The sequence below is a fragment of the Nelumbo nucifera genome, chromosome 1 (genome assembly GCF_055504915.1).
Source record: "Nelumbo nucifera cultivar China Antique chromosome 1, China Antique-T2T, whole genome shotgun sequence".
Taxonomy (NCBI): domain Eukaryota; kingdom Viridiplantae; phylum Streptophyta; class Magnoliopsida; order Proteales; family Nelumbonaceae; genus Nelumbo; species Nelumbo nucifera.
In genome coordinates, this window is record NC_142649.1 from 73,688,388 (window position 1) to 73,709,032 (window position 20,645).

Here is a 20,645-nt window from a genome sequence, read left to right on the forward strand (position 1 = left end):
TACATCATATTGGTTTATCTTCTCTTTTATTTAATCAGCAAAGTTTTACATTAAAGGATATCTCTCACATACCATCTACTTGCAAGAATTTATTATCAATTAGTCATTTTACACGTGATAATGATGTGTTTTTTGAATTCCATTGTGATTGTTGTTTTGTGAAGGATTATTTAAGGAGAATAGTTCTACTAGGGGTTAGTAGAGATGGCACGTATTGCTTCCCATCTTTGGCTTCAGTATCTTCAATCCCAGAAGCTCTTGTTGGTGAATGGACACCTATTAATGGCTGGCATCCGCATCTTGGTCATGCAGCATTTCGCACTATGCAACAAGATCTCTCTCATTATGGTCTCCCCTATACTTTCGATAAGTTTAGCCAGTTAGTTTGTGAGTTGTGTCAAATGGGTAAGAGTCATAGACTATCGTTATCATCTTCTTCTTTATAGTCAAAGGGTCCTTTGGATTTAATTTATTTTGATGTTTAGGGTCCACCCCCATTTAAATCAAATAGTGGTCATTTTTATTATGTTTTATTTATGGATAATTTTTCAAAATTTTCTTGGATATATACCCTATGACATGAAAATCGGAAGTGTTTGATATTTTTCTTAAATTTAAGAGACATGTTGAAGTTCTCTTTAACACCAAAATCCGTTGCTTTCAATCTAATTGGGGAAGAGAGTACAAGAATCTCTCACGCTACTTGGACTCTCAAGGCATTATTCATCAACTAGCATGCCCTCACACACATAAACAAAATGGTTCCATTGAGCAGAAGCATAGGAACGTTATTGAATTAGTTTATCTCTAATGGCCAGCTTGAATCTCTCCTATCCTTCTAGACTAAGGCTGTTGAAACTATAGTATTTTTAATTAATCAACTTCCAACTCCAATTCTACATGGTTTATCGCCCCATGAGAAACTATTTCATAGGGTTCCCAACTACTCCATGCTCCGTTCTTTTGAAAGTGCTTGTTACCCATTGCTTCAACCTTACAACAAGAACAAGCTCATATTCTATTTTTCCCATTGCATATTTATTGGCTACAACAACATGCACAAAGGCTACAAATGTCTCCATGTCCCAAGTGGCAGAATTTTTATTGCTCGGAATGTTGTATTTGATGAAATATTTCCTAGTATTCCCACAACATCATCAACTGAATCATAGTCATCCATTAGGGTTTATGTTTTAATAACAATCTAGCCAAATGTCTCGATCTTTAAGACATTATAGCCGCAACCGTCATCCACTTTTGCATTGCCATCCCCTCTCCCTTCGGTTCCCTCCCACTGTGAACCATCACCAACTGTCTCAGCTTCATCATCATCATCTCCTTCTACTAATTCGTCCCCACCACCGGCACGGTACCACAATATTCAAGAACTTCTCGATCATACCCCAGTTGTTCTGCTTCTAGTTATCCATACACATTCGATGCAAACCAAATCCATGGACGATACTCTTCCACCAAGGCCACACGCTGCTACGCTGTACTAGGGGTGGCAATTTTTCACCCAACCCGCTGAACCCACCCAACCCACCTAGTATCTAACCCACCCAACCTGCCCATTTACTTGGCGGGTTGTGTGATCAACCCATCACCCAACCTCTGCCCATTTAAATGGGTTGGGTTGGGTTGTGGATAACCATTAGGCTAACCATTACAGACATAAGTATTAATTCCTTAGCCTTTTTTAATTTTCTTCATTTGAATTAAAAAAATTATAATTAATGCATTAATTTTCTATTAATTATTGACTAAATTTAGTTTTGTCTCAAATCAACACACTTCACCCAACATAAATCCAAATGAATTTGACCTGAGTCCAGACCAGTTCAATAAGGTCCGACCCGATCTGGGTTGACCCGAATTCGAAACAAATCCCAGGTGAGATGGTTTGGTACCGCTTGCTTTGCCCGGTTTGGGGTGTCTGGTCCAACCAGTATTCATACAGCCTAACCCGACCCGGTACAAGCTAATCCAGGTCGATCCGAATCCGAAACGGTTTCAGGCAGGATGGTTCAGTGTTCTTGTGCTTTGCCCAGTCTGGACCGTCCGCTCCGACCAATATCCACACAAACTTACCCGAATCTAGACCGACCCAATTTTACTTATGTTGGCCCACTTTGGCTCAGTCAGTTTGGTCCCAAACCCATGCACAAACTTGATATGGGCCAGTCCAAGTCAATCCACTATTGACTAAACCGGTCTGGTTCGATCCAACCGAACAGATCCAAATCTAAACGGTTCAACCACCCTTGATGTGATTAGCTCGAAGATAATCCAATTAGATAGTTCAAGTTGGTCTGACTGGTTTGAACCTAAGTGGGTTAGTAAAACCCGAAATCTGAACATAGTCAAATGGCTTTGCTCCTTGTGTAAAAATAACATGCATGTAATGTGATTTGAACCTTCACTACTTGTGTAAATAGTAACTACTATTACCACCAAGCTATGACCAACTTATTTGTTAAGAGAGAATTATTTTGTTTTTTAAGTCCATAAATATAAGATTAATGGGTTTGGGTGGGTTGGATTGGGTTAAAGCGGGTTTGGGTTGAACCCGACCCATTTAATTTTATATAACTGGGTCATTAATGGGTTCATGGGTTAGATGGGTTGGGTTGAAGCTCAACCCAAACCAAACCCAACCCAACCAGCCCAATTGCCACCGCTACTCGGAACCCTCTCCCTTCTGCTCTTCTCTCATTGCTCTCTAATAACGAGAAGGAACCCTATATGTTCACTGAGGCTTCTAAATCTGCTCATTGGTGAGAAGCTATGCAACGAGAGTTTAATGCTTAAATTACTAACGACACCAAGGAGTTAGTACCCTATGATCCCACAATGAATGTCATAGACACAAAATGAGTATACAAAGTTAAAAAAAAAAAAAAAGGCTGATGGCTTGCTAGATTGTTATAAAGCTTGGCTAGTGGCACAGGGTTTTCATCAAATACCTGGATTAGACTTCTTTGACACTTTCAGCCCGGTTTTCAAGCCTATAACCATTCACACTGATCTTGCATTGGCAGTCTCTCAATCTTGGCCCATTCGACAACTCGATATCAGTAATGCCTTTCTTCATGGGTATATTGATGAAAATATCTATGTCAAACAGCCTAAGGGTTTTGAAGACCCATTTTGTCCTCATCATGTCTATCGTCTCCATAAGGCTCTATATGGCTTATGCCTAGCAACTCGGACTTGGTATTCATGGCTCAATTCAGCTCTTATTTGTCTCGGTTTTTGGAATTCTACTGCTGATCCATCTCTATTTATTTTCACTCATGACGTTGTGACTCTCTACATGCTCATCTATGTGGACGATATCCTGTTAATAGGAAACTCTTCGGCGGCTATTGATCGACTTCTCTCTTTTTTGTCCATCTTTCCACTCAAAGACTTGGATCTCCTACATTATTTTCTAGGGATAGAAGCTCGTTTCTCTACCAATTACTTGGCTCTCTCTCAGGAGCGGTACATATTTGAACTCCTCAATTGAACTAAGCTTGAGGGTGCCAAGTCGGTATCCTCTCCAATGGTTGCCTCTTTGAAGTTCTCTCATGATTCTGGCACCTTGCCTAACCCATCGGAGTACCAGAGTGTTGTTGGAGCCTTTCAATATGTCACCATCACGAGACCCGACATCTCCTTTGCCGTTAATAAGGTCTATCAGTTATTGCATTCCCTAACCGATGAGCATTGATCAGTCGTCAAGCATATCCTACGGTATTTAAAGTCTACAATTGATCATGGCCTTTGTTTCTCTTCATCATTATCAGTTCAGCTCACCGGGTATACAGATGCTAACTAGGCCAGTTGCCTAGATGATTGGCGTTCCACCGGTGGTTATGCCATTTATCTAGGCTTAAACCTCATCTCTTGGAGTTCCAAGAAACAGCCAACAGTTTCTCTTTCAAGCACTGAATCAGAGTTTCGCTCTCTTGCCAATATTATCATCGAACTCCTTTGGATACAACCTCTCCTCAAAGATCTCAGCTATACATCTCCGCCTCCGATTCTCTGGTGTGACAATATTAGTGCAACATACTTAGCCTCCAATCCCGTTTTGCATGCTTAAACGAGATCTCTCCCTCCATAAGAATTATTCATCAGATACATACCTTCGGCTGATCAGATTGCTGATATTTTTACCAATCCCCTCTCCTCTGTTCGATTAGCAGTACTCAGGTCCAAGCTTCACATTACCATGCTGAGCTTGTCGGGGGCTGATAGAGCACTTACAACTAACGTGTCCAAGACTGACTTTGTCAGGTCTGGATTGCGATAAGAGCTCCTCTTGATAAAGCTCAATTATCATGATAAATTCATTCTTGTATAGTTTATCCCAATAGCTTTCTTGTTTAAAACTCTCTAGCTCTTATCATGATAAATTCATTGTATGACTCTAGCTCTTATACTTTATATAAATAGTGGAGCTCACGTTTTGTAGATTATCAGCCGATTCATAATTATTTTTATCTTCTCATAAGCCTCAGTTTATCTCCAATTTCTCCTGTTCAAACTTAGTTACGGTAACAATCCCCTGTGAGTTGTGTTTAATTTATCAACCATCGGGTTAAAAATATGATATACATTGAATATGTACAGTTTATTTAGTGACTAGATTTTTCCCATTATATCTTCTAATCCCCCGATAGAGATTAGAGAAGCTCGGTGCCTGGTTTCATGGTTTCAAGCAACGTATGATCCACACTAGGTGAACAATTAGGACGTATATTTACATCTATAGTTTGGTGGAATATTTTGGCCACAAAGTGTACATACTTTGTCCAGGTGGATTGTTTGTAGCTCCCTAAATCCATTTTTACAGTTGTGGTGTACATCTCCCTACATCCATTTCACTCTATTGGATCCATGGAGCAGTTTATTAATTGGTATTTTATCTAAAAGGATAACTAGTCTTCTGCATTTAAACACTTTGCCTTAATAAATTTTGATTTATTTTTGTTTCCAGTTTTACCTTACTTTTGTTTGATTGCAGTACAAACGCCTAAAATAAGAAATCAATTAAAGCCCAAAACAAAATTAAGCCAAACATTATTAAGCCAGAATTAGAATAAACCCAAGAAAAAATTAAGCCAGAATAATTCTTTTAATGCAATTGTACTAGTTCACTCAATCCAACAACCTGAGGCGGTGTTTGGCATCAATGAAAATGGTGCCATGTAGGTGCCACATCAGATGAAGATCGATGCCATTTTCTGAGAAAATGAAAGAAAATGGCCCCATGTAGGCACCACATCAGAACTGCTTCAGAAAATGGTGCCATGTAGGCGCCACATCAGAAAAAGCAGTGCTTCAGAAAATAACCTCTTATTTGGTACTATTTTTCCATAAAAAAAATGTTGTTTCAGACCATGCCTTGGAAATCGGGAAAGTATGGTCTTTAGACCATGTCTTGGAAATCGGGAAAGTGTGGTCTTCAAACCTTGCCTCGGAAATCGGGAAAATGTGGTCTTCAAACCATGCCTTGAAAATCAGGAAAGTGTGGTATTCAAACCATGCCTTGTAAATCGAGAAAGTGCGATCTGAAGCAATGCCAAATTTGATGTTTTCTCAGAAAACAACCCGTTTTTGCCAACGGCATCAATGTGGCATCATCTTGGACATTGGATTATATTACCAATGCTGAAAATGGTTCTACATCACTGGCACCAAACAAAACCAATGCTGTTTTCCCAGAAGACAAACTATGTGGCAGCACCACTTTCAAACAAAAAATAAGCACTGTTTTTATGTCCCCAGCACCGATGCCAAACACCTACTAAATGACGCCCTCCCATCTCTTTCGTATTGGGAATTTAATTTCCCAAATCATTTGTTGGGTTCGATTCTTATGAGATGGGTTCCACTCACTTTAAGAAAGGACAAAAGGAAGGAAAAATAGGGTTAAGAAAAGGCCCTTATTTTCTCATCCCAATATACTCATTCGTTGGGTGACTTTTGTGCTCTTGAGGCTAGGGTTTTCTTGGAAGGGATCAAGAATTAAGCTGCTGTGAAGGCGATATCCACAGAAAGGTTTGTGTTGTTATTCATCTCAAAAAAGGTGTTTTCAAGAGTTGTTTGTTCTCTCTTGAGGTAAGAAAATTTATTATTGTTTTACTATTGTAACCACCTTGTTTGGTGAGGATTTGAGCGGTTTATTTTCTCTTGATGATATATATCATCTTCTAGTTACTGTTAGAGAGGAACACATTGTAATCTCAATATTACTGTTATAGTGGAGATATTTTTCAGGGTTAGTGTCCTGTGGTTTTTCCTTTTCACATCAGAGAGGTTTTCTAAGCTAAAAATTGGTGGTGTGTTGATCTCTTGTTGCTCTGATGTTTTCTTGCTATTTCTAGCTTATTGTTTTCTTCAGTTCCGCCGAGGTAATAATCAACTATTGAGAAATCCCTTTGTATAGTAGTCAACTAAAAAAGTATAACCACAGGACATAGTTAGTCAACTATTGAGAAATCCTCTATCCGAGTCCTGATCGGTCGCAGAAAATACATTGTTAGCCACGCTCATCCAGCTGTACACCATGAACATCGGTGATACAAAGTATAACCAATATTCCCAATGTGCGGTTGGATGAACATCGTAAACAATGTATTGTGGTGAGTTTGATCTCTAACATGGGAACCTGCCTGGAGAAAAGAAAACAAGTGGATTTTAGATAAAATTTTGGCAGTCCAACATTCGACAGCCTATGCTATCAACAGTGTTTACCCCACAATGCATTCAGCTTCAATGATGTTACACCTAGTCTGTGTGAGCGATACATGTGAGGAAGTTTCAAAATTGCATGGACAGCCAAAATCTGCTTTGGATTGCATGGCTATCTCCTATGTATCCATGGACCGATTCATGGGTTAAGTTCGGGTTTAGCTTTTCTCAAAATTTGGATGGACTGATTTAAACATAATACTGCCCGCAAAGATGTAAAATATTCATATACCGAACCTAAAGTACGGCCCATGAACAGCTTTATACGTCAGTAAAAGCAGTTTTAATTTTTCTTTTTTTGTAATAAAAAGCAGTCTTAATGGTTGTGGCAATTTTTTACCCAAATTACTTCGCCCATCCAACCCGCCATTTAATTAGTGTAGTGGCCTAGTGGGTCAGTAATGGGTTGTAAAATTAATTACATTTAAGTAGGCGAGTCGATTAGATTGAATTTGGTTCAATCCGATTCAGTCCAATGTGAATCTATTAATAATGGATCAGGTCTAATTCAATCCAATCAATATTATGGACCATTTTAGATAGGCCCAATTCAATGTCTGGATCATTCAATTTGTTCAAGTTCGTTTTGATTTTAGATTGTTTTAACCCAAACCCAATCCATTAACACCTATATTCTTATCTTATAGCAATGGATTTGGATATTGACTTAATACATTCCAATCAAATATAAATTTATTATAGATGGATCAGGTCCAATCCAATTTAAAAAATATTTTGAACCAGGTTGGTTCAACCCAATATGTCTTGTTGGTCCGTCCATCTGTCCAAGTTGATTTTAGACTAGAGGGGGTTCAATCCAAAACCAGTCTATTAACAACCTCAGATTTAAGTGCGTTGAATTAGATGGTCATGAATACCCGTTTGGGTCAGTCACATGCCTCCTCTTTCTTTCTCTCTTAATTTTCAATCTTCTCTTCCCAACTCTCTCAGTTTTCTCTCATTAGTTGATCTCTTTAAATTTTCTTCTCTCCTCTCATTCTCTCTTCCTAATTCCTATTTTCTCTCCCCTCTCTCAGTCTCTCCTATCTTTCCCTCTCCTCACGATTTTCTCTCTTCATTCCCTTTTTTTTTATTTCCTCTCTTAATATCTCTCTAACCCAATAATGATACATGACACTGAAAATCCCAAGACTGTGTTTGATTGCAATGCAAATAAATTTACACTGATGCAAAATCATGACAGTACAAATGATTTGAGTGTAAATTCTGACATTTATCTCAAATTTTAGTTTATTTTGTTTAATTACAGTATAAATGAAGTAAATTAAGATATGAAGCAGAATAAAATAAAATCCAAAATAAAATTAAACAAGATTTTACATTTTTTATATTTTCACACTCATGCATTTGCACTAGTATAAATAAATTTGCACTGCAACCAAACACAGTCCATAAAACAATTCCTAAAATACTTATATAACCCTAATATTTAAGTGGGGAAATGGATGGAATAGATTAGATTTCAACCCATATACAGGTCAGAAATATAGGTAATTAATGGATGTGGGTTGTTGAGCATCCAATCCAACACAACCCACATCCATTTGCCACCCCTAGTTTCTATTAAACCAAGATACATCACATGCCTTTTACGCTATTATACATACTTTCAGGAGGCAATTCTAATTAACTTGTCCATCACGGGTATGGCCTAGCTCAGATACCCAAGGCCCCCCAGTACATTATTCATGGTCGTTATTTCTTTTCAACACGAGTCGACGAGAGTTGTTATTACCAATCTCTTAATTTTGAGCTAAAATATTTAATATATGTATACTCATCTCTACCAGAGAAGCATATTAATTAGGACTTAATACTTCTCGACATTGGCCTCCTCGCTTTATTTTTCTTGCTTCTTTTTTTAATACTATATATACCTGCTTTTTTGTCGCTTGTTTTCTGTATGATGGTCTAAATATAGCAATCAAATAGACGGTGCCAGTTAATCAGATTAAATACATGTTTGGGTTGTGTGGTCCTTTCATTCACCTCCTGCAATGCACATGACCTCAGCTTATTCAACTTATTAATCCATCAGTTCTAACAACTGAGATTCGATATGTCTTGAGCACCGCCTCTACGTCACAGTTTATCTGGAGGCCAATAATTGTATTACCAAATACCAAGAATGGTAGATTATTATAGCTGAAAGAGAAGCATTAACATCTTATGCTGAGTTCTGGCTTTAATTGGCTTATTTGATCACATACTGAAGCTTTCTCTTTGTCCATTTTAGCAAGCAAAAATTCAAAAACTGAATCAGTTTGGGTATTCCCATCAAACCAATAAGCTTCAGTTTGATATTATAAACAAAAAATAACTTGATCGGCTAACTTTTTTTTAGTTAATGTGGGGGATATAATTTAATTTCCAATCCCAATAATAACAAGCTACACTTTTAATTTACTGGTTAAATCTATGGAAGTCACGTCAAAGGTCAACCCCTTCGTCTTCCTCCACCAGTTCGATTCTCATGACGAGTTTGCTTGAGTTGAACACTAATAATTAGTAATTACAACAACTTATTATTGTTCTTTGAATCATTTTTATTATTATTTTTCATTTGAGTCGGTGACTGTGAGAGTCAAATCTGCAAATTAATTTACCCAGTTATTGCTCTTACATATTCTATTCTAACATCCTTCAATTCATCTCAACTCAGGGTAACAAATAAAGATCAGAATGGGTATATACCTGACAGAACTGGGAAAGGTGGCCTAACGGAATGAACCTGCTTATAGATTGGGTACGAAGAACGGTAGAAAGTATTGCGAATGATCGGTTACGGCCAAGTTCTGATATTTACGCACTGGTCTGTTTAACTGTTTTTCATCAAGTACTCATCTCTCGTAGACGGTAGACCTCCCGACAGTAGCCACTTTCCCTTCTCTGACGTTGAAATATCGCTTTCTTCCTTAATTAATCCTTAAATTATACAATTCGATACATAATGCATTAAACAATTCAACTGAACAAGGGTTAGGTTCAAATATTCAATTCCATTCCAGTATATAACAGGATCTATGTTGAAGGTTAATTCAGTGGCCAAAAGTTGAGAAACAGAGTCACCATTCCCAGCAGCAGACATGTCTACTCTGAAGCTTTTCTCATCACTTCTCCTTCTTCAACTGGGAGCTTCGCTTTTCCTCTTAGACCCCACCAGCGCTCAGGGCCTGAAAGTAGGGTTCTACGAGAAGACATGCCCCTCTGTGGAGGCTATTGTCAAACAGACAACTGACAGTTTTCTCTCGCGAGCGCCCAGCCTTGCTGCTCCTTTATTAAGGATGCATTTTCATGATTGTTTCGTCAGGGTACTACCAGAATGATCTTTTATTGTATAAACTTAAATTAGAGAATTTTACGAGCAATATTTATTTTTGGTCTAACAAGCTCGAGTCTTCAGGGGTGCGATGGTTCCGTGCTACTGAATTCATCTAGTGCAAACCCTCAGCCTGAGAAAACTGCATTCCCCAACCAGAGTCTCAGAGGGTTTCAGGTTATCGACGCTGCAAAATCTGCAGTGGAGAAAACATGCCCAGGAGTGGTTTCATGTGCAGATATCATCGCCCTGGTGGCCAGGGATGCTGTTTCCTTTGTAAGAAACATCTTCCTTCTGCTTCATCAGAGACTATTAATTGAATCCTGTTGATACTAATCAAGTAGATGGTTTGCTTTTCAGGATAAGGGACCATTCTGGGAAGTTCCGACCGGGCGAAGAGATGGAAGAGTATCAAACTCCAGTGAGGCTTTGCAATTTCTACCACCTCCTACGGCAAACATCAGCGACCTGAAGTCAAGGTTCAGTGCAAAGGGTTTAAGTGTTAAAGATCTTGTTGTCCTTTCAGGTATACTGATGATCTGATCTTGATCACCTCCATGGATGGATGTCATTAGCTTTAATTTGATCCACTGCATGCACTCCAGAGAGAAAGAAAATATATGTTATATAAAAACATTAACTTTTGTGTTTATGTGTAGCTGGACACACAATTGGGACTTCTCACTGCTTTAACTTCAATAACCGGTTGTACAACTTCACCGGAAAGGGTGACACCGACCCCTCACTGGACCCCAATTACATTGCAAAGTTGAAGAACAAATGTAGGTCAGGAGACACCACCACCCTGGTGGAGATGGATCCAGGCAGCTTCAGAACGTTCGATTCTGACTACTACACACTTGTGTCCAAAAGAAGAGGACTGTTCCAATCGGATGCTGCTCTCCTCACAGACAGTGAGACCAAAGCTTATGTAAACCTCCAGGCTTCCACCCATGGATCTACCTTCTTCAAGGATTTTGGGGTGTCTATGGTTAACATGGGTAACATCGGAGTACTTACCGGAGCTGCCGGTGAAATCAGGAAACATTGTGCTTTCATTAACTAGCTAGCAATTAAGGGTCGTCAACGTCTCTATTTTCTGGTCTATTCTTCAATCTCTATTATCAGGCCGCATGGTTTTGGGCATAATGGTTTTGTTTGTTTAGTCCCACTTATTTGTTAATTTGCGAATTAATCCAAAGCTTGTAATATGTAATTTGCCAAACAAAGGAACTGGAGAGAAAGAGAGATTCGGAAAGCTTGTAGCAAACATTTGTAACAATTAATAAAGCCAAAACGGTCACTTGTTGTTTTATTAAATGTCAAAATGAGGTCCTACTTTCTTAAATTTATTTCTATTTATCCTTTTATAATTATTTTTTTTTTCTCGTCACAACTGTAACTCTAACTGGCGGAATTTTAATTGTATTTCCGGTAGGCAGTAATGAGCAGAGGGATTAAGAAATTGACATAGTGACCTACTGACCTCCAGCCTCCAGGCAGTGTTGTTTGAACTCACACAGAGTTGGATTAATTGGGTTCTTTGGATATTACTAATGGCTTGGGCCAATTTATTTAAGACAAACAAGAGTACTGAAGAGATCCAGAGAACCTAATGTTAACTGGGACCCAGCCCATTCTTTATATCGACATAGCCTAGTTATCGCAGTTTACAGATTGGGTCGACGTGCCTGCCTGATCCGGACTGGCCTGATTGTGCGTGTTCGATACGGCTGAAAGTGGCTGAACTAAGCAGCTTATGGTCAAGTATTTCTTTTTAAGTTATTATGGACAGTGGGCTTTAACATAAAGATATTGATAGCTTATAGATGGTTTGGTTGAAGTTGCATTTTTTTCTACATCTTTTTGTATTAAAACGAGATAAAAAAAATTATAAAATTTTAATTAGAATTTCACAAATTTAGTCTAAAACGGACTTCTCACATCTTTTCACCAATTAAATCTTCTCCCAACCAAATAAAAAAATTACTAAAATATGAACTATCGGATTTCTAAACAACCGATAGCCCATGCGAAAAAGCTCACCAAACGGAGCCTATGTTATTGCTATGTCTTTATCTTTTATCTTTTAGTATTTAAATATATCAATATGCAAAGGTAAAATCATCAAGCCAAGCCTTTACTACCCTATACATTATTTAATAATTTGTCGAATGAAGTGACAGAAAGCAATAAGTCATCAATCGACAATCGGCTCCCCCATTTATTGTTTTGGGCTATTGTTACCTGTATGAACTAATGAGCCACCTTTTCCAGCCAGCTGCTGACAGCCATACCTCTTCTAACTGAGTTTAGATCTCTCAGCAAACGCTCTTAACAGTCAACACTATCCTAAATTCATTACAGTTTAGATCTCTCAGCAAATAAGTGTAATGTAAATATGTAGTGTAAAATGGTTTATATAAATTATAAAGTTAGATTAATTTTGCACCGATAATTTTAGTTTTTTAGTAAACGGATTTTTAACTGTAATAAATGTAAATACGAATTCTAATAAAATATATATCTTTTTTTATCAAAAATTTATTTAAATGTAAATTTATTTTTTTTTATTAATGTACTTTTACATTTTATTATGAATATAAATATGTATTAGACAATATATTTTCTGTCATTTGTCAATGCATAAATATATTATTGCCAAACACAGTTAGAACTGAAACAGAGTACAAATTTATCCTAAACTGAGATTTACACTCCATTTGCATCTTTTCTAAATGCAGCCTAATGTACAGCTGGAGTAGGATCTTGGGACATTCTTGAGAGTGTTCTGTTGGTAGCAGATAACCATCGTGCCCAACAAGTTATTGTAGGGTATACTGGTAACATTTCCGTTGTCATTTACATCTGGTTGGTAGCAGATTTGAACTCGTAAGTGTCGGGTTAATTGTGACGACTGCTCTACTTTTTTCATCATCATCCCCTGAATCTCCTCCCCTTGTACGTACCATATTTGCTGCTTTTGAACAGTTCACTTGATCCCCTGAAACTCCACTCCTCAGCCATGGCAAATTGACCATCAGCCTCAATAGGAAGGGGGCTAATAACAATTCAGATTTCCTACACCCAATAATCCTATCCATACCTACCACGGGACAATATATCTATACATTGGGGATATATCACATATTTGCATGTTATCATTCATGGAAGGATGTTCCAATATATACCTGTCTGTAATGTACCATGAGTAGGTGTGGATGGGATTCCAGTGGCTAAGAGATCAGACACGGTTAATAAGACCGTATATGGAAGCGATATAAATGAAGAATCGATGTAAAATTTACATCGGTTTGATTTTGTACGCATTCGGAAGGAGCATTTAATTATAATCGACGTAAAATTCTATTCTAGTTCAGTTTTGTGTGTGTTTGAATAGAGTGGAGTTTTATGTCGATGATCAATGTAAAATTTCATCAAGCAGAAAGTTTTACATCGATAATCGATGTAAAAACTACATCGATTTTATCGATGCAAAACTTTACACTCTTCCACCCATCACGTTTTTCAAAAAGCAACGATCACTCTTACAGTTTAGTGTAAAACATCATCGGTATATTTTTACACTGATTCCAAACGCAGAGCGGCGGGTTTGAGAATTATTGAGTGGCAAGGCTTGAGTAGAACTATAGAGTGTAGATGTGTACAACATTTTAAAAAATGACTTAGAAATGGAATTGTTCTGGCCACCAGTTTCTAGGTTGACAGTCTTATCATTTGGTTTGAATGGACAGCCCGTTCTGACAAACAAATTAAAAAAATAAAAAAAAAGTCAAAAACCATAGAATGGGTCAACAAGTCAACGGTTAGACCGCTTGAGTCAACGGGTTATTGACTTTTTCAACATTTTTTTGGCTAAAGACCGGGTTTAGAGTAAAATGGAACCATTTGTCTGATAGTACCCAAGCCAAATGATCCAACCATCTGGGTCAACAGTGGTTCAAAAACCTTGGATGTGTATATAGGTATATTTATCAAAGAATTTATTGTTAAAATTCTAAGAAGTGTAAGAGAGGTAGGGAACATGTTGATTTTTGTTAAAATATGATGAATTTCGGTTTTGTACTGAGGTCTCATCAAGTACTCAAGAATTGACCCAAGCTACAAATTCTAACGGAAGTCAAGAAATAGTAGGAGCGTGAAAGAACACCTATCTTCTTCAGTATAAAGAAAGTCTTGAAGCCTAGGGTGGCCACAAGCCGAGCTCTACACCAGCTACTTGAGCTTGGCTCGGTTTCAATCAAGCTTCGAAATGAGCTCGAGCCTAATTTACAGGCTCGTTTATTAATCAAGCCGAGCTCGAGCCTAATAGAGTTAAGGCTCGTGAGGCTTGCGAGCCGAGCTCAAAATATATATCTATATATATATATATATATATATAGAAAATAATATATATAATAAAAATATTATATATAATATTTTTATTTTTATATTTAATAATAACTAATTATTATAATTCTTAATTTTTAAATATCAAATAAAAAAATATTTTTTATATATAAATTTTTATTTTCATAAAATATTTTTTCTCAAATCAAGCTCGAGCTTATGAGTTTTTTACTCGAGCTTAAGGTTCTAGCTCGAACCGAGCTTAAGCTCGAGCTCGAGCCTTGTACTACCTTGGCGAGCCGAGCTCGAGCCTTGTACTATTCAGCTCGGCTCAGCTCGAATCCACCCCTATTGAAGCCACAAGCAAAAGAGAAAATTCAAAAAAAAATTGTATTCAATTCATTAGATTTGTTTTCATAAAATGGTGTATTTATAACCGACTCACAAATTTTCTAAAATAGAAAAATTACTAAAAATAATAAAATTCCAAATTTGACTAAGACTTTGCCCAAACATCTTATTTTAATGACATAAGATTTGTCTGGCATCGATGTGAGAAAACGGTGCCATGTGAATACTACACTAGAGAAAGAACACCATGTGGGTCCACATCAGTGAAAGTGGTGCTTCAAACATTGCCCCCTTGTTCAGTATCATTTTTCTAGAAAAAACGTTGCTCTAGACCACACCTTAGAAATCGGGAAAGTGTGGTATAGAGCAACACCAAATTCAATATTTTTTAAGAAAACAACACGTTGTTGCTAGTGGTGCAATGATGTGGCATCATCTTGGACGTTGGATAATATATATCAATTTTGAAAAATTGCTGCCAACACTGGTACAAAACAAAACTAGTGTTATTTTCTCAGTAAACACCTATGTGGCAGCACTGGTTCCAAACTAGTGCAATGATGAGCTTACAACTCCACATGCCTAATACCGTTTTTATGAGAAAATGGTGTGGTGTTCCCAGCACTGATGCCAAACACCTACTAAATAAATTGAGGGTCTATTTAGTTCATAGTTGGTCCGAGAATCGTCTAGGTAGCCGGTTCCGTTTTACCCCAAATCTGGTCTTTGGCAAAAAATCATTGAAAAACTCAACAACCCGTTGACCCAGGTGGTCAAACCGTCGACCCATCGACTCGTTTAATATTTTTTACCATTTTTTATTTTTAAATTATTTTTTAATTTGTTTGTGAAAACGAGCCATTCATTTGAACTGAACGATCAAACTATTAACCCAAAAACCAATTGCTAGAACAATTCCATTTCCAAGTTGTTTTTTAAAACGTTATATATATACATATACACTAGTTATCTGTTAACGGGATCGATCTGTTTCATGTCAAGAATGAAATGCACTTTGGAGCATCTAAGTGCAAATAACCCATGATAATTGCGTACAAAATGTTTGGTGCAATCGATAACTTAGAAATAGTGCAGACCTAAAACAGATGATAATGAGAACTCAAGATGCATGCCAATTAAGACCCTCTGTAGTAGGGTGGGGATCGATGCCTCCCAAGTTGATCCAGACAATGTACAGCTCTAAATTAAGAGGAGGCTTGTCATTTGAGCCGTTTGGTAGGGGGACACGAGGGGCCAAAGATGGTAGAAAGCCAGATGGGATCATAATTGAAAAGTCAAAGTTTGACAATACTGACCAAAAGGAGAGAGTGAAACTCTTTTTTGCATAATACAGCAAAATATAATTAAAGGAAATAGACATGGTTCAAAATTAAACACCCAGCAATTTAGAAGGAAAGATAAATACCGACAAATTTTTAAGTTTCAAATATTTTGGGCTCATTCAGCGAAACAAGTTCAAAGTTGGGGCCGTTTGATAACAGGCTAAAGTGGCTGAATTGAATTGCTTATGATTTTGTCTTGTAGTGAAAATAATTTAATTATAAAATATTTGAAAATATATTAATTTCAGCTTTAACCATTAAGAAGCTCACAACCACCTTAATAATTTATTCATTATGCCCAGTACAAATACAAATATATAGTGTGTGAAACATTGTATTTTGTATATATTTATACCATACATATTTGTATTTGTAATCTTTCTAAACTGAGTTTAAAAGATAAAATAATAGGGTTGTTTATGGGTCGGGTTGAGTCGGTTTATTGAGATTTTTTCAACCGACCCGACCTGGTCGGGTTACCTGAAATTGAAACCAAAACCAACTCTGTGTTAAGCAAAACTGATCTAGTCGATTTGAGTCGGATTGGGTCGATTTCGGTTTTAAGTTCAACCATAGTAATAGATTGGTAGGTTGGAGAAAGAATACTGAAATTTGATGTAAAAAATGACACCTAATTCTATTAGAGAAAGAATACTGAAATTGGTAGGGGGCGGACCAAGTTAGAATAGAAGTTATCAAGAAAATAGAAAGTCAAACTGTATTAGAGAAAGAAGACTGAAATTTGTATATTTCAATAAACCTCCTAATCTAAGTAAAAAATACCATCTAATTCTAATTGTAATTGATTGCCTATTTGGTGTAAAATACCATAAAAGCTAGGATCCTTTGATTCTTTTATTTAAAATTTTCCAAAAAAATTCCTTGTCTAATTGTTTTACAATACTTGTGATATGTCATTCCTAACTAGAAGACTAGAAATTAAGTTAGGTTGTAAATAGGATAGATACAACTTAGTTAATTAGGAACAAAGTAGGTTGTAAATACTAATTAGGAACTAACTACTAACTACTAAGTCGGTTCAGTTCGAATTGATTTCGGTTTTCATATGTGAAAACCAAAACCGACCTGAACCATCGGTTTATGATTTTTTACAATCCAAAACCAACCAATACTGAAAAAAACCCGGCCAATTTGGATTGATCGGTTTAATCGGATTGGATCTTCTTATAAACAACCCTACAAAATACTAACATCAATATTAAGTCATTTCCGCTGATACAGAGTCTCAGACTCATCTTGCTGGTGATCAAACAAGCTCAATTTATGCAAACCAAGCAAATGTTGAGGCTTTGAATTACATGATCGTTTCACGTTGAACATCTATTAAACCTTGAACTTGAAAGGTGACCTTTAGTCTCGGTTCAAAACACAACCCAAGGGTTTGTACCAATTGTGCATTGTATTGAATATGGTTTGTGATGGTTGATCATTGGTTTCAATCAATTGTAATGTCAGTATGAAGTGGTTGAGAATAGGTTCATAACGGCTAAATATGGTTTAATTTGTAGTATTTGAATATGATGGGTTTATAACACAGTTGAGTATAATTTGTAATGGTCCAGCGTGGGTTGGTTTGTAATGGACCGGTTTTGTGACAACTTGTATCAATTAAGGGTGTCAATGGACCGGTTTTGGATTGAATCCTGTCCAGTCCAAAATCATTTTAGACGGATTAAATGGATCATGCAATAAGACATATTGGATTGGATTAATCTGATCCAAAATATTTATTAGATTGAATTGGACTTGGTCCATCTATAATAAATTTTATATTAGATTAGGTTAGATTAAACCATATATAATGGACCAGGTTTGGATTGAAATCAATCTAAATCAAAACGAATTTAAACAAATTGAATGATCCAAACATTAAATTGGACCGAATCAGATTGCACCAAATCCAGTCCACTTGGTTAATCGGTTTAGCATGCTTCTAATTATTATCATACAGTGTATCAGTATTATCAAAAACTGATAAACCTTGCAGTTAATATTGGATTAAATTGGTATAAGCTAGTTAGCTAGAATCCAATTCATTACTGATCCAATCCAATCCAACAAGCATAACGGATCATTCAAATCCAAATTAATTCAATCCATCCGTAGCCCATTATAGAGGGTGTAAAATAGTAAAATGTTAGAGGAAAGAGGCAAAGATGCATTTATTTAAGGCCCAGTTTCCATTGGATGGGCAACAACGGTCGAATTGGGTCACGTGCCTGGGCAACCATGCAATTGTCATTTTTAAGTCGATTTGAAAGTTTCCTAGTAGAGAGATGATGTCGACGTTATAACCATTGCACTAAGCACAAGACGTTTTTTTTTATTTATTAACTTCTGGGATAAATGAAGCACAAGAATCGATATTTTTGCAAACAAGTTAATAGGAAAGTGAATAATATCCCACGAATTAGGAAGGTGTATAATAGGAAATTACAATTAAGAAAGTGTATATCCAGGTGTATAATATCTTGATTAGATAGGAAGGTGCATAATATCTTGTTAGACTTTCCTTTTTCCTTTACTTTCTTTTTCTTTTACTTACTATTTTTCTACCCACAAGTTGTATATATAGTGTGGCCTTTGGCCCCTCTTGTATATGCTTTTCAAGAGAAAGAATTTCTCCTCATTCTTCTCCTCCTTTGAATTATAGTCTTATGGTTTTATCAGTTGTTTCTTAGTTATTTTTCCCTTTCGTGATTTTCTTATGGTATCAGAGCGGTGGTGAGTTTCACCACTGATCCGTTCAGAGGGTGTGTGCCCATCGAAGAAGAGGAGTCGTGTGACTCATAACAGTGAGGTTCGGTGTGTACCGAACCACTTCTTCAATCCAACCGTATTTCAGGTAACCTCCTGTCTGAAGCAATGACTGGGAGCAGTTCATCCACCTCTTTCAAAATTCCATCAATCAGCGATCCAACGTCTATATATTATCCGAGCTTGTCCGATAGTCCAGGTATGCTTCTAAGCCAAATCATTCTTAATGGAGAGAACTATCATATTTGGGAAAGGGGTTTTCAAAGAGCTCTAAAATCTAAAAACAAATTGAGTTTCATTGATGGGACTCTAGAGAAAGATAAGGCAGATGACATTGACAAAAATACTTGGGATAAATGCAATGCTATGGTTGTTTCATGGATCTTTAATTGCGTCGACAAAAGCATACAAAACACTATAATTTCCTTTGATGATGCTAGAGAGTTGTGGATTGAACTCCAACAAAGATATCATCAAGGACATGGTCCTCGAATATATCAATTGAAAGGGGAATTAAATGAATTCAGACAAGGGTCACTGAGTGATAGATTACTATGCTAAACTAAAGGGAATATGGGATCAGTTAGATCAGTACACTAAAACCAATACTTGTGTATGTGGATCGACGTGCAAAACGTTGAACAATATATTGGAAGAAAGAGAGAATGAAAAGGTCTATAAATTTTTAATGGGCCTTGATGATCGTTATGGTACTGTTAAATCAAACATTATAAGCATGGACCCACTACCCTCACTCACTCGTTGCTTTGCCATGATATCAAGAGAAGAGTTATAATTAAAGGTAGGGCAGCGTGAAGATTCAAGGGTACAAGCTACTGCCTTTGCAAGCCAAGGTAAATTAGATCAAAGGGGTCAAACAAGAGAAGGGCGAGACTCTGCTGATTTACCCGTAGTCTGTACTCACTGCAAGAGACCTGGACATGACAAATCCCGCTGAGTTGAAATCATCGGGTACCCGAAACACTGGAAGAATTGAAACGGAGGTAAAGCAGGCCGTGGTCGAGGACGAGGGAATGGAAATCGTGGAGGCAAAGGAGCTACGGCCAATGCCATTCAAGGCCGAGCAGGTGTTGTCACTGAAGAAGTGGGAGCATCAAACAACACTATACAGATGTCGTCCCTCACGCAAGCCCAACTTGATCGTTTAATGTCTCTATTGGGTACAGGTGATTCAGAAAACATGATCTATGATGCACTGTCTGGTAAGAAATTTCCCTTGGTTCACTTATCAAATTGAATTATTGATAGTGGTGCATCACACCACATATCTAGTAATCTTAAAGTCTTCGAGAATGTTCGAGAGACTGGAAGGGATGAAAGAGTCATCATCCCGAATGGGGATTCATTGAAAGTGAATAAAATAGGGGACATCATGATTAACAGACATATCAAATTAAAGGATGTTCTTTATGTTCCAAATTTTAAATGTAATTTGATATCTTCAAGAAAGTTAAGTGAGGATATGGGTTGTGCTATTACTTACTATTTGAATGTTTGTGTGATATAGGACCCCACCTGGCAGACGCTGATTGGACTGGATGATCTCAAGGATGGCCTGTATTATCTACAAAACACACATAGTGCTCTTGCAATGACCGCTAAGAAGAATACAGAGGAATTATGGCACAAGTGTCTAGGACATCTTTCTGAGAAAAATTTATCGTACTTATCTGGAGTATGTGGTTTTGACCGTAATGGTAGTTATATTGAGTATTGTG

At 37.1% G+C, this 20,645-nt stretch overlaps 1 protein-coding gene across 1 annotated transcript; it reads left to right on the forward strand.

Moving 5' to 3' along the window:
• The first annotated feature begins 9,487 nt into the window (after positions 1–9,487).
• Positions 9,488–11,404, forward strand: LOC104604900 (peroxidase 27-like). Its single transcript, XM_010269469.3, has 4 exons — positions 9,488–10,076; positions 10,169–10,360; positions 10,445–10,610; positions 10,744–11,404. The coding sequence occupies exons 1-4, from the start codon at positions 9,852–9,854 to the stop codon at positions 11,148–11,150; spliced, it is 990 nt and encodes a 329-aa protein (XP_010267771.1). The 5' UTR covers positions 9,488–9,851; the 3' UTR covers positions 11,151–11,404.
• The last annotated feature ends 9,241 nt before the right edge of the window (positions 11,405–20,645 follow it).

Excerpts from the sequence above, each read along its gene's own strand:
- LOC104604900 (XM_010269469.3), top strand. The coding sequence starts at position 9,852 with ATGTCTACTCTGAAGCTTTTCTCATCACTTCTCCTTCTTCAACTGGGA. Across the intron at positions 10,077-10,168 it reads TTCATGATTGTTTCGTCAGG|GGGTGCGATGGTTCCGTGCT; the intron begins GTACTACCAGAA and ends TCGAGTCTTCAG. Across the intron at positions 10,361-10,444 it reads CCAGGGATGCTGTTTCCTTT|GATAAGGGACCATTCTGGGA; the intron begins GTAAGAAACATC and ends TTTGCTTTTCAG.